Source organism: Scyliorhinus canicula, chromosome 8 (assembly GCF_902713615.1).
Source record: "Scyliorhinus canicula chromosome 8, sScyCan1.1, whole genome shotgun sequence".
In the NCBI taxonomy this organism is placed as follows: domain Eukaryota; kingdom Metazoa; phylum Chordata; class Chondrichthyes; order Carcharhiniformes; family Scyliorhinidae; genus Scyliorhinus; species Scyliorhinus canicula.
In genome coordinates this window covers 130,259,904-130,274,884 of record NC_052153.1, presented here as the reverse complement: position 1 = coordinate 130,274,884, position 14,981 = coordinate 130,259,904, and the positions used below count along the sequence as shown (strand labels likewise).

General features: G+C 51.0%; 1 protein-coding gene across 5 annotated transcripts in view; it reads right to left on the bottom strand.

Moving 5' to 3' along the window:
- Nucleotides 1–14,311, bottom strand: part of LOC119970506 (multiple C2 and transmembrane domain-containing protein 1-like) — an 891,726-nt gene extending 877,415 nt beyond the window's left edge. For 2 of the 5 annotated variants that reach the window (XM_038805252.1, XM_038805253.1), the window contains exon 1: nt 13,403–14,306. In XM_038805252.1, coding sequence (XP_038661180.1) covers nt 13,403–13,876 — 474 coding nt within the window. In that variant the 5' untranslated portion in view covers nt 13,877–14,306. Of the gene's footprint in view, nt 1–13,402 lie in introns of all 5 variants that reach the window. The other 3 variants (XM_038805255.1, XM_038805256.1, XM_038805254.1) reach the window with 3 other exon arrangements.
- Nucleotides 14,312–14,981: the final 670 nt, after the last annotated feature.

Below are 14,981 nucleotides of genomic sequence, written 5' to 3'. Positions count from 1 at the left end.
TGTGTGCGTGGGTTTCCTCCGGGTGCTCCGGTTTCCTCCCACAGTCCAAAGATGTGCGGGTTAGGTGGATTGGCCATGCTAAATTGCCTGTAGTGTCCTAAAAAGTAAGGTTAAGGGGGAGTTGTTGGGTTACGGGTATAGGGTGGATACGTGAGTTTGAGTGGGGTGATCATTGCTCGGCACAACATCGAGGGCCGAAGGGCCTGTTCTGTGTTGTACTGTTCTAAATCTAAATCTAAATCCTTCATGCTAAGTAGGAGTTCAATCAATGAAGAGCCCACCCCTGATTCCCACTGACTTTTTTGCGCGGGCTCTTTAATGTCACACTCAGTCAAATGTGGCCCTTATGACGAGGGCAGTCACTCTGACCTTACCGCTGGAGAATTTGGCTCTTCCATCTATATTTAGACCAAGACTGTAATGAGGTCTGGAGTAGAGTGATCCTGTAAGATCCCAAACTGAGCACCGGTGAGCAGATTGTTGCCGATCAGGTACCGCTTGATCATACAATAAGCAACATCTTTCATCACTTTGTTTATTATTAAAAGTTGGCTGAAGGAGCAGTAATTAGCCAAGTTAGAACATAGAACAGTACAGCACAGAACAGGCCCTTCGGCCCCCGATGTTGTGCCGAACAATGATCACCCCACTTAAACCCACATAACCCGTATACCCGTAACCCAACAATCCCCCCATTAACCTTACACTACGGGCAATTTAGCATGGTCAATCCACCTAACCCGCACATCTTTGGACTGTGGGAGGAAACCGGAGCACCCGGAGGAAACCCACGCGCACACGGGGAGGACGTGCAGACTCCACACAGACAGTGACCCAGCCGGAATCGAACCTGGGACCCTGGAGCTGTGAAGCATTGATGCTAACCACCATGCTACCGTGAGATTTGTTTTTTTTTACAGACAATGCAATCTCCCACATTGTGAGTGAAATACCACAAGACATAGGAGCAGAATTAGGCCACTCGGCCCATCGAGTATGCTCGGCCATTCAATCATGGCTGATATGTTTCCCATCCCCATTCTCCTGCCTTCTTCCCATTATCCCTGATCCCATTATTAATCAAGAACATATCTATCTCTGTCTTAAAGACACTCAAGTTACTTGGCCTCCACAGCCTTCTGCGGCAAAGAGTTCCACAGATTTACCACCCTCTGGCTGAAGAAATTCCTCCTCATCTCAGTTTTAATGGATCGCCCCTTTAGTCTGAGGCTGTGCCCTCAGATTCTAGTTTCTCCTCCTCATGGAAACATCCTCTCCACGTTCACTCTATCCAGGCCTCTCAGTATTCTGTAAGTTTCAACAAGATCCCCTCCTCATCCTTCTAAACTGCATCGAGTACAGAGCCAAAGTCCTCAACTGCTCCTCATATGCCAAGTCCTTCATTCCAGGGATCATTTTTTTGAAACACCTCTGGATCCTCTCCAAGGCCAGCACATCCTTCCTTAGATACAGGGCCCAAAACTGCTCACAATATTCCAAATGGGATCTGGCCAGAGCCTAATACAGCCTCAACAGTACACCCCTACTCTTGTATTCTAGCCCTCTCAACATGAATACTAACATTGCATTTACCTTCAGAACTACTGAATCTGCATGTTAAACTTAAGAGAATCTTGAACTAGGACTCCCAAGTACTTCTGAAGTGCTTCTGATTTCTGAAGCCTTTTCCCATTTAGAAATGAGTCTATGCCTATTATTCCTACCAAAGTTCATAACCTCACACTTTTCCACATTGTGTCCCATCTGCTACTTCTTTGCCCACTCTCCTAGCCTGTCCCCTTCTGCAACCTTCCCGCTTTCTCAATACTACCTGTCCCTCTCCATATCTTTGTAGCATCTGCAAACTTTGCAACAATGCCCTCAGTTCCTTCTTCCAGATCATTAAAGTATATCATGAATACAGTAAGAAGTCTTACAACACCAGGTTAAAGTCCAACAGGTTTGTTTCAAACATGAGCTTTCGGAGCACTGCTCCTTCCTCAGGTGAATGGAGAGGTATGTTCCAGAAACATTTATATAGACAAAGTCAGAGATGCCAGACAATGCTTGGAATGCGAGCATTTGCGGGTAATCAAATCATTACAGATCCAGAGATAGGGGTAACCCCAGGTTAAAGAGGTGTGAATTGTCTCAGGCCAGGACAGTTGGTAGGATTTTGCAAGTCCAGGCCAGATGGTGGGGGATGAATGTAATGCGACATGAATCCAAGATCCCGGTTGAGGCCGCACTCATGCGTGCGGAACTTAGCTATACGTTTTTGCTCTGCAATTCTGCGTTGTCGCGTGTCCTGAAGACCGCCTTGGAGAATGCTTACCCGGAGATCAGAGGCTGAATGCCCTTGACTGCTGAAGTGTTCCCCGACTGGGAGGGAACATTCCTGCCTGGTGATTGTCACACGATGCCCATTCATTCGTTGTCGCAGTGTCTGCATGGTCTCGCCAATGTACCACGCTTCAGGACATCCTTTCCTGCAGCGTATGAGGTAGACTACATTGGTCGAGTCGCACGAGTATGTGCCGCATACCTGGTGGGTGGTGTTTCCACGTGTAATGGTGGTATCCATATTATTATCCATGGTGGCATCCCCACATTATATCATGAATAGCTGTGGTCCATGACCCCTGCAGAACACCACTAGTCGCCAGCTGCCATCCTGAAAAAGACCCCTTTATCCCCACTGGCTGCCTTCTGCCAGTCAGCCAATCCTCTATCCATGCCAGTACCTTGCCAACAACACCATGGGCACTCTTTCTTATTTTGCAGCCTCCTGTACGACACCTAGTCAAAGGGCTTCCGTAAATCCAAATATATCATATACACTGGCTCTCCTTTATTAACATCCTCGTTACCTCCTCAAAGAGTTCTAACAGAGTTGTCAGGCATGACCTCCCCTTGTTGAATCCATGGTGACTCACTCCTTTTTTACTATTCACTTCTAAATACTCTGCAATCTCATCCTCAATAATAGACTTTAAAATCATACCAACAACTGAAGTCAAGCTAACCAGCCTATAATTTCCTGCCTCCCTTCTTTCTTAACCAAGAGTGTTACATTAACCATTTTCCAAAGCTCTGGGACCTATGCTGCCTCCAGTGATTCCTGAAATATCACTGCCAATGCCTTCACAATCTCCTTCAGAATCCTGGGGTATAATCCATCCGGTCTGGGTGATTTATGCACCTTCAGACCGTTTAGTTTCCCCAGCACCTCCTCATTAGGTGATAGCCACTGCACTCATCTCTGCCCCCTGACACTCTTGAAGTTCTGGTGCGCCACTGGTGTCTTCCACTGTGAAGACTGATGCAAAGTACCTATTCAACTCATCTGCAATTTCTTTGTTCCCTATTATTACTTCTCCAGCCCCATTTTTCAGTGGTCTATTCATGTCTCCCTCTTACATATCAAAAGAAACTCTTGCAATCTTCTTTTATATTACTATCTAGCTTGCATTCAGATTTCATCTTCTCCCCTCTTATTCCTGTTTTTAATTGTGCTCTGTTTGCTTTTGAAGGCTTCCCACTAATCCTTGCCACATTGTATGTTCTTTCCCTTACTTTTATGCTGCTCCTTGACCTCCCTTGTCAGCCTTGGTTGCTTTGTGCTCCCCTTAGCATGTCTCCTCCTCCTTGGCATGTATTTCTGTTGTGCCTCCCTAATAACTCCCAAAGACTCCTGCCATTGCTATTCCACTGTCTTCCTTGCTGGGGCGACATAATGGTGCAGTGGTTAGCACTGATGTCTCACGGCGCCAAGGACACGTGGGGAGTTTGCACATTCCCCCCCCCGTGTCTGCATGGTTCTCACCTTCACAACCCAAAGACGTGCAGTGTAAGTGCATTGGCCATGCTAAAATTCCCCCTTCATTGGCAAAAAAAAATGAATTGAGTACTTAAATTTATAAAATTAAATTTTCAAAAACTGTCTCCTATGTTAAACTCCCCTTCCAATCAAAAATGGCCAGCTCCTCCCTCATGTCTTTGTAGTTACCTTTATTCAATTGTAAAACCATTACATTGGATTCCAGCTTCTCCCTCTCAAACTGAAGGGTAAATTTGATCATATTGTGGTCATTGCCTCGAGGTTTCCTTCACCTTAAGTTCTCCAATAAAGTCTGCCTCATTGTACATCACCAAATTCAGAATTGCTTGTTCCCTGTTGGACTCTACCGCAAGCTACTCCAAAAAACTATCTCGTAGACATTCCACAAATTCCTTTTCTTGGGATCTGCTACCAACCTGATTTTCCCAGTCCACCTGAATCTTGAAGTCTCCCATGATTATTGTAATATTGTCTTTCTTATATGTATTTTCTATCTCCTGATCTATTTTCTGCCCCACATCCTGACTACTGCTTGGACCTGTACATAACACCCATCAGGGTCTTTTTACCTTTGTGACTCCTCAACTCTACCCACACAGATGCCTTTCAACCCAAAATCGTTTCTGGCTATCTATTTAAATTAATTTCTTACTAACAACGCAACCCGCCCATCTGCCTGTCCTTTCGGGTAAATGGCAGTGTGGCAACTGTACTGGAACAGTTACAAAGGGTGTGCTGCTGGTTCTGGAGCGCTCTTCATTCGTAATGCTGAGACGTGTCATTATGTTGTAATATATTATCATCACACCATGACAGGCTTTGAACACAATTGCAATTCTACACCAAACAGAATATTGGAATACTGACAAATAATTATTAACTGTAATTAAATATTGCATTTATTCTGTCGCAAATGCATGAACAGAGGAATGCTTGACAAATGTGGGAGTGCCCCTGGACATGCTCAATACAGCAAGAAAACTGTTGGTACAATTAAATTAGAATGTGACTGTATGAGGTTTTATATCTGCAAATATATACATCTCCTGAGTAACATTCAGCTTGAGACTTTTGGCAAACAGCTATGTGGTTTCGGAATTACAACTGTCAGATGTATGGATATCAAATATGACACTTTTGACAACAAAGAACATCCGCTGGCCTGCTCCAAATTGATAATGAAATTCCAGAAGCATTGGTCCAAAACCACTATATTATCACTTTTGTATTGCTGTAAAATGGTTTCCAACTCACAACAGGACACACGTGAAAATACAATTCCAATACAATACAGTCATGATCTATTTTCCAAGAGAAATGGTGTGAGTACATCTCAGGAAAGCTATATCCAACTGCTTGATTAATACAATTCCGGTGCAATCGTGGCAGCTCATTAGGTGAGATGAGTGAGGCCCTGTCTCACAGATCAATTAGAGATTGCCCTAATCTTAACACTATGCCAACTCTATTTTCATTAGGTGCATTTCATTAGTAAATTTGAATCAAGAGTTACTATTCCTACATAAGGAAACTTGTGCATTCAAACCAAAGTCCCTGTACTTGCAAGCAGATCCAATTGCCATGGTGAATCAGTAGTTTGTTTCGGCAAGGTCATTGACACCTGCCATAACTTAAACTGGCCCTTGCACAGGCCATTTTTATTGCCTCTTTGCATAGCAATTTTCTGCAAGCGGGTAAACGAAATGGTGCAGTGCCCACCAAATAGAATCTAGCACCTGTGTGAACAAAACAAGCGAATGTGTATCTCCTTAACTACCGCTAATCAGACTGCGGAATTGCTAATGAACAATGCAGAGTCTGAACCCAGGATTTATAATTTAGAATAGTAAATGAATTGTCATATCAGGTACAAAATTAAAAATAAAAGAGGAACAGAAAGATTGGTTTATAAAACAAAAAGGTTTATAAATAGAAACAAAAGTATTTTTATTAAATCTCCAAATAGAATTGCAAACAGAAGGAATGAGATGGCACACTTGTAAAAATTAATTTTCAATGTCGGTGAGGTTGTTTTGCAATAATCAAAGCTTGCCATACCATTAACGTCCCCGAGACTGAAATAGACAGATCTAACTTTTTTGTGCCATGTTTAGTCCATATCGACAATGCCAGTAGAGGACATTCACACCATTCAATGCAATTGGCTGAGGATCCAGATGGCAAGATGCCACTTTTGTGCAGCTCATGGAGGAGCAGCCCATCTTGAACAACAACATCTCAATTTTAGCACTTAGCAGCAGGTTTGCATTTGCATGACATTGCTGTCTAATTCTCACACAAATGACAAGTGACTACTTTTTAAAAAAACATTCCTGGGATGGAAGAATGGCCTGCAATGCTGGTGTTTATTGCCATCACTAATTACCCTCGAGAAGCTGGTGCATCTTCTTAAATTTCTGCAGTCCATATGATGCAGGTACATTTACAGTGCTGCCAAGTAGGGAGGGGTTATCTCTGGTACACATGTTTTACAACCAGAGGCTTCTATTTGGCCAATATTTTGCTTCTGTCTTCATGGTAGCGAATAATTTAAAAATTCCAAAAACTGCAGTAATGCAGAGGAACTTGGTGCAATAATCATCACTAGAGAGAAGGTGTTGAATAAACTAAAGGGATTGAAGGCAGATAAGTCTCTGAGACCTGATGGCCTTCACCCGAGAATATTAAAGGAGGTGGCAGCAGAGATAGTGGATGCATTGGTTATGATATTTCAAAATTCCCTGGATTCTGGAAAGGTCTCAGTGGATTGGAAACATGCTAATGTGATGTCCCTACTCAAAAAGGGAGAGGGATAAAAAGTAGGAACCTATGGACTAGCTAACTTGACCTCTGTGGTGTTGAAGTTGCTATAATCAATCATTAAGGAGGTGATGACTGAACATTTGGAAAGACAAAGCTCAATCCATTATTGCCAGCGTGGTTTATGAAGGGGAAGGCATGCTTGACAAACTTGCTCGAGGTCTTTGAGGATGTAACCCGCAAGGTGGATAATGGGGAACCTGTAGCTGTGGTATATCCATTTTTCCAGGAGGAATTTGACAAGGTGCCGCATAAAAGGCTAATCCAGAAGGTGAGATCGCAGGGGATTGAGGGTAGAGTACTAGATTGGATTGAGGATTGGCTGACTGACAGAAAGCAGAATGGTGGGATACTTGGGTCTTTCTCTGGTTGGAAAACTGTAACTAGCGGGGTGCCACAGGGGTCAGTCCTAAACAGTCAACTGTTAACTATCTATACAAATGATCGAAAGCAGGAACAGAGAGTAATACAGCAAAATGTGCAGATGATACTAAAATAGGTGGAAAGCAGACAGTGAAGAGAAGATAAAGAATTTACAGACAGATATAGATAGGCTAGGGAATTGGGTCAAAATTTGGCAGATGGAGTTTAATGTGGATAAGTGTGAGGTTGTCGATTTGGCTGACCAAATAGAAAGGCAAATTATTATCTACTTGGGAAGCAGATTCAAAATGCACTTGGGATTTGGGTGTCTTTGTTCATGAATCGCAGAAAGTCAGAATGCAGGTGCAGTATGTAATAAAAAAGGCAAATGGAATGTTAGCATTTATTGCAAAAGGACTAGAGTATAAAAGTAGAGGAGAGTTGTTGCAATTGTACAGCATGTTAGTGAGACCACATCTGGAGTATTGTGTCCAGTTTTGGTCTCCTTACATGAGGAAGGATGAGGTGGCATTGGAGACAGTTCAGAGGAAGATCACCAGATTAATTCTGAGGATGAAAGGGATGGCATAGGAGGATAGATTAAATCTCTTGGGCTTGTACTCGCTGGAGTTTAGATAAATGAGAGGTATATCAAATAGTAAAAGGGACTGATAAAGTAAAGGTAGACCAAATGTTCCCCCTTGTGGGACACTCTAACGAGAGGTCACAGATATTGGTTGAGAGGTGGTAGATTTAAAACAATAGACCATAAGACATAGGAGCAGAAATAGGCCACTCGGCCCATCGAGTCTGCTCTGCCATTCAATCATGGCTGATATTTTTCTCACCCCCATTCTCCTGCCTTCTCCCCATAACCCCTGATCCCCTTATTAATCAAGAACCTATCGATCTCTGTCTTAAAGACACTCAGTGATTTGGCCTCTACAGCCTTCTGCGGCAAAGAGTTCCACAGATTCACCACCCTCTGGCTGAAAAAATTCCCCGGCATCTCTGTTTTAAAGGATCATCCCTTTGGTCTGAAATGGTGTTCTCTGGTTCTAGTTTTTCCTACAAGTGGAAACATCCTCTGCACGTCCACTCTATCCAGGCCTCGCAGTATCCTGTAAGTTTCAATAAGATCCCCACTCATCCTTCTAAACTCCAACGAGTATAGACCCAGAGTCCTCAACCGTTTTTCATACGCCAAGTTCTTAATTCCAGGGATCATTCTTGTGAACCTCCTTTGGACCTTTCCAAGGCCAGCATATCCTTCCTTAGATATGGGGCCCAAAACTGCTCACAATACTCCAAATGGGGTCGGACCAGAGCCTATAAAGCCTCAGAAGTACCTCCCTGGTCTTGTATTGCAGCCCTGTGGACATGAATGCTAACATTGCATTTGACTGAACCTGCACTGAGATAAGGAGGAACCCCAATTTCCCCTACAATGTTTGAACCTTCCCCAACCCCACTGATCTCGGATTACCCTCTGCTCTCCCCTGAAGCCCTGTGATCTATACTTGTTGGAATTTAGAAGGATGAGGGGGGATCTTATTAAAACTTACAGAATACTGAGAGGCCTGGATAGAGTGGGTGTGGAGAGGATGTTTCCACTAGTTGGGGAAACTGGAACCTGAGGGCACAGCTTCAGACTGAAGGGACCATCCTTTAAAACGGAGATGAGGAGGAATTTCTTCAGCCAGAGGGTAGTGAATCTGTGGAACTCTTTGCCATAGAAGGTTGTGGAGATGAAGTCACTGAGTGTCTTTAAGAGAGAGATAGATAGTTCGTGATTAATAAGGGGATCAGGGGTTATGGGGAGAAGGCAGGAGAATGGGGATGAGAAACATATCAGCCATGTTTGAGCAGACTCGATGGGCCTAATTCTGCTCCTATGTATTATGGTCTTATCGCTTGTGACTCCTCCAACCATGCTCAACCCACCTTGCCTCACTCCCTTCAATCCCTATCGCTATCCCTATTGTAGAACTTTTCTGATCCTTTTCTGTCCATCTGCCTTAGAAAAAAAAAACTCCCCCCCCCCCCCCCCCCCAACCAGTGTGGACATTTCACCACATCTGGGAAACATGTCCTTCCAGTTCTCCACCCCCCCCCCCCCCCCCCCCCCCCCCCCCCCCCCGGCACTCCCCAAATCCCACCCCAGTGAATATCAGGGCCATTATTTCAGTGAATGTTTGGTAAAGATTCGGAAGAGTGTCCCTTGGGAAATGATGGTAGCAGATAGTGTTGACTCATTCAAAAGCAAATCAGTTGTAATTCTTTCAGAAAATACCAGGATCTGAATAATTGGAGACTTGGCAGATGTTTAGTTTGCTTGGGAGAGAAAAAAGGACTCCTGCCCTCTATTTCTCAAAGTTTTTCACCCTTGGGTTTGTCTGCTCCTGTCTCTGGCTCTGTTGAAAACTAATTGACCAAAGATTGGTCACCAACTCCACTACTGTTCTTTGTAATACCACTTGCAGAAAGTGAACGAGATGGACTGGATCGTTTTTCATTGCATTTAATTGTAATGTAGAAGGAACAATACAGAAAATGGGAAGCACGTCTGATTTCATTCCATTCACGGATTTTGCTGCCACGCTTCCAGTGATGGATGGAGTCCGGGAGAATTCTCCAAACACAGAGCCGCCCTCGATGCGCTGCTCCTGCCCCCGCCCAGCAGAGTACAGGCAGCATCCAACCGCTGCAGGGAATACGTGCAGAGAGTTCAGGGTCGGAGCAGCACCAAGCCGGTCTAGACAGCAAGTGCGGCTTGAATAAGAAATGACAAGCTATCGGACAGATCCCAGACTGAAACAGATTGCTCAGTGTAGCCCGACCGTCCCGGAAATTAATTTCCCGACACTTCCCAGTGGAAATAACTCCTGCATTCACGTCAATTCACCGAGACTTTCAACTCTCCCTCTTCCCACTCTTTGCCGGTTTACCCAGTTTTCAACAATTGGCAAAAGTTTGGGATCTCCCCAAGGCTGGGGCCCCTGCCTGATCCACCCGAGGGCAGCAGCTTTGCCCATCTCACCCCACCCCCCCCCCCCCCCCCCGCACCCCGAGCTGCAGCTTCTCCCCATCTGTCCCCTCCACACCAGCCACTCAGGGCTGCAGGATAGGCCGCCCCCCCCCCCCCAGGGCTGCAGCTTACCCCCTCTTCCCACCCCCCAGAGCTGCAGCTTACCCCCTCCTCCCCCCTCCCCCCTCCCCAGGGCTGCAGCTTGCCCCCTCCCCCCAAGGCTGCAGCTTGCCCCCTCCCCCCCCCCTCAGAGCTGGAGCTTGCCCCCCTCCCCTCCCAGGGCTGCAGCTCGCCTCCACCCCCCCCCCCCCCAGAACAGCAGCTTTCCCCCCACCCCGGGCTGCAGCTCGCCTCCTTCCCCCCCCCCCAGGGCTGCAGCTTATCCCCCCCCCCCCGTGCTGCAGCTTGCCCCCTCCCCCCAGGGCTGCAGCTTACCCCCTCCTCCCCCCCCCTCCCCAGGGCTGCAGCTTGCCCCCTCCCCTCCCAGGGCTGCAGCTCGCCTCCCCCCCCCCCCCAGAACAGCAGCTTTCCCCCCACCCCCGGGCTGCAGCTCGCCTCCTTCCCCCCCCCCCAGAACAGCAGCTTGCCCCCCCCCCCAGGGCTGCAGCTTGCCTCCTCCCCCCCCAGGGCTGCAGCTTATCCCCCCCCCCCCGTGCTGCAGCTTGCCTCCTCCCCCCAGGGGTGCAGCTTACCGCCCCCCCTCCCCAAGGGCTGCAGGTTCCCCCCCACCCCCCAGGGCTGCAGCCTACCCCCCCCCCCCCCAGGGCTGCAGCTTGCCACCTCCCCCAGGGCTGCAGCTTGCCCCCTCCCCCCCCCCCCCAGGGCTGCAGCTTGCCCCCTCCCCCTCCCCATAGGAGTGCAGCGTGCCCCCCCCCCCAGGGCTGCAGTTTATCCTCTACACCCCCCCCCGCCCGGTGCCGCGCCCCCTTCCCCCAGGGCTGCAGCGTGCCCCCTCTTGAAATGAAAATGAAATGAAAATCGCTTATTGTCACGAGTAGGCGTCAATGAAGTTACTGTGAAAAGTCCCTAGTCGCCACATTCCGGCGCCTGTCCGGGGAGGCTGGTACGGGAATCGAACCGTGCTGCTGGCCTGCTTGGTCTGCTTTAAAAGCCAGCGATTTAGCTGAGTGAGCTAAACCAGCCCCTGGGTGCAGCTTGCCCCCCCCCCCCCAGGGTGCAGCTTGCCCTCCCCCCCGTCCCATCCCAGGGTGCAGCTTGCCCCCTCTCTCCCAGGGTGCAGCTTGCCCCCTCCTTCCCAGGGTGCAGCTTGCCCCCCCCCCCCCGGTCCCAGAGTGCGGGTTGCCCCCTCCCCCCCCCCCCGCCCCGTCCCAGGGTGCAGCTTGCCCCCTCTGTCCCCAGGGTGCAGCTTTCGCCCTCTCTCCCAGGGTGCAGCTTGCCCCCCCCCCCCCGTCCCAGGGTGCAGCTTGCCCCCTCCCCCCCGTCCCAGGGTGCAGCTTGCCCCCCCCCACCCCGTCCCAGCGTGCAGCTTCCTCCCGACCCAGGGTGCAGCTTGCCCCCCTCTCAGAGTGCAGCTTAGCCCCTCCCCTCCCCCCGTCCCAGGGTGCAGCTTGCCCCCTCTCTCCCCAGGGTGCAGCTTGCCCCCCCCCCCCGTCCCAGGGTGCAGCTTGGCCCCACCCCCCCGTCCCAGCGTGCAGCTTCCTCCCGTCCCAGGGTGCAGCTTGCCCCCCTCTCAGAGTGCAGCTTAGCCCCTCCCCTACACCCGTCCCAGGGTGCAACTTTCCGCCCTCTCTCCCAGGGTGCAGCTTGCCCCCCCCCATCCCAGGGTGCAGCTTGCCCCCTCTCTCCCCAGGGTGCAGCTTGCACCCCCTCCCGTCCCAGGGTACAGTTTGCCCCCCCCGTCCCAGGGTGCAGTTTGCCCCACCCCCCCCCCCCGGTCCCAGGGTGCAGCTTGCCCTCTCCCTCCCCAGGGTGCAGCTTGCCCTCTCCCTCCCCAGGGTGCAGCTTGCCCTCTCCCTCCCCAGGGTGCAGCTTGCCCTCTCCCTCCCCAGGGTGCAGCTTGCCCTCTCCCTCCCCAGGGTGCAGCTTGCCCTCTCCCTCCCCAGGGTGCAGCTTGCCCTCTCCCTCCCCAGGCTGCAGCTTGTCCACCCCCCCCCCCCCCGTCCCAAGGTGCAACTTGCCCCCTCCCTCCCCAAGGTGCAGTTTGCGCCCACCCCCCGTCCCAGGGTGCAGCTTCCCCCCCCCCGTCCCCCATCCCCCGTCCCAGGGTGCAGCTTGCCCTCTACCTCCCCAGGGTGCAGCTTGCCCCCTCTCTCCCCAGGGTGCAATTTGCCCCCTCTCTCCCCAGGGTGCAGTTTGCCCCCTCTCGCCCCAGGGTGCAGCTTGCCCCGCCCCCCCCACCCGTCCCAGGGTGCAGCTTGCCCCCCCGTCCCAGGGTGCAGCTTGCCCTCTCCCCCCCCAGGGTGCAGCTTGCCCTCTCCCTCCCCAGGGTGCAGCTTGACCCCCCCCCCCCCGTCTCAGGGTGCAGCTTGCCCCCCCTCCCCGGTCCCAGGATGCGCTTGCCGCCCCCCCCCCCCGTCCCAGGGTGCAGCTTGCCCCCTCTCCCTCCCCAGGGTGCAGCTTGCCCTCTCCCTCCCCAGGGTGCAGCTTGCCCTCCTCCCCAGGGTGCAGCTTGCCCCCTCTCTCCCAGGGTGCAGCTTGCCCGCCCCCGTCCCAGGGTGCAGCTTGCCCACCCCGTCCCAAGGTGCAGCTTGCCCCCCCCGTCCCAAGGTGCAGCTTGCCCCCTCTCTCCCCAGGTGCAGCTTGCCCCCACCCCCCTGTCCAGGTGCAGCTTGCCCTCTCTTCTCCCCAAGTACAGCTTGCCCCCTCTCTCCCCACGTGCAGCTTGCCCCCCCCTCCCCGTCCCAGGTGCAGCTTGGCCCTCTCCCTCCCCAAGGTGAAGCTTGCCCCCTCTGCCCAGGGTGCAGCTTGCCCCCTCTCTGCCAGGGTGCCGCTTGCCCCCCCCCCCCGTCCCAGGTGCAGCTTTGTCCCCTCTCTCCCAAGGTGCAGCTTGCCCCCTCTCTCCCCAGGGTGCCGCTTGCCCCCCCCCCCCCCCCGTCCCAGGTGCAGCTTGCCCCGGGACAGGGGTGTGGGAGGAGCGCGGTGCCAGCTGGATGGTGAGACAGTGGCTGTGTGGAAAGTTGCTGCTGTGTGTGTAATGTGGGTTCGCGGTGGTAGGAAGCTGCAGCCAGTCCGGCTCAATGGCTGTACGGCGGGGGGGGGGGGGGGGGGTCCCGGTCCCGGTCCCGGTCCCGGTCCCGGTCCCGGTCCCGGTCCCATCCGGCACCAAGTACGCAAGAAGCGGCGGCCAGGAACACTGCACCAAAAGCCCGGAGCTGTCAGTTGTTACTCACCCTCGGTGCAGCTTCAGTGGGACTGCGGGACTCCGGCTCCATGATCGGCTTCGGGATCTTCAAGCAGTCGGATGTGCCCAGGGAGGAGCTCTTGTGGTGGGTCACTGCGGACCAAACACTGGCCAAAATGGCTTTCTGTCTCTGCGGGGTCACCTGTTTGGATTGAGGGCTCAGTGGGTTTAGCAGCTTGACCCCAGCTCGCAAATCCCTTTGGCCACTGGCTCCCGGGCTGTCACTGGGTACCGAGCAGCACAGGTTGGGCTGTGAGGATGAGAAGACACGGTCCAGGACCTGCCTCCTCCTGCTTTTCAAATGCACTTTCCCCGCGGTCTCCTTCTTACTTTCGCCCTTCTGGTCGGATGTCAATTTGGAGCCGAGGAAGGGTCTGTTCTTCTGGAAGTGTTTGCGGAAACGAGTCTGGATGGACTGGGATTCTTGCTTGTTGCAAGTGTCAGAGGCGGGGAGCTCCTCCATTCTGCTGCAGTCTGCACCGATCCCAGAGAGGCACTGAATCACTCCGATACACACAACCGCCTCGCTCACACCAATCACCAAGAAACTGGCGGCCAAATTTCGCTTAACAGGAACTCTGACAGTCTGTGTGTGGCTTTGTAAAAAATATGGAAATGCCACCGCTCCTGTTGTGCAGAGAGGCTACACGATTTCACCCATCAACCGAGTGAGCATTGCTTCAACAGAACCAGTTAGAGCTGCGCCTCCTACAGCAGCAGTTAGAACCGGGACGACACCTCCCAGCTTTTAGAAGCAGCTTAACATATTTTAGATTTGGAAAGTCATTCTGAAGCAACCCCACATGACAGCACTGGATAAGAACTGGATCTAAACGACAAACTCACCCCTCACAGCCACACACTAGCCAGGAAACGAAGTGAATCTACAACCAACCCGGAGTCTTGTTTACTACTCAAACTAGCACGTGTCGAATAGGAGGGCGGAACTATAAAAATGCAAAAAAGTTGTAGATTCCATGGAATTAAAATATTTGGTTAAAACATCTGTAGGAGACGTAATGTGTACAATATAAGGACACTGCGCCGATGGAAAAAGGTGCGATTGTTCATTAATAGTTATTAATTCTGCCCATAACGAGCTGGCGTTTTATCATACACGGAGCAGCACGGTAGCATAGTGGTTAGCACTGTGGCTTCACAGCACCAGCGTCCCAGGTTCGATCCCCTGCTGGGTCACTGTCTGTACGGAGTCTGCACGTTCTCCCCATGTCTGAGTGGGTTTCCTCCGAGTGCTCCGGTTTCCTCCCACAGTCCAAAGATGTGCAGGTTAGGGGGATTGGCCATGATAAATTGCTCTTTGTGACCAAAAGGGTTAGGAGGGGTTATTGGGTTAGGGGGATAGGGTGGAAGTGAGGGTTTAAATGGGCTGGTGCAGACTCAATGGGCCGAATAGCCTCCTTCTTCAATGTATGCTCTATTTAATATGAGAGTAGATTTGGGCACAAAATCGCAGTGGTTTCGAGAGTGAGGCTATGGTATACGTTTCCTCCCAAACTTATTTGCGTAACAACTATTTTTCTTCAGGGACGAATGCAATCCGTATAAAA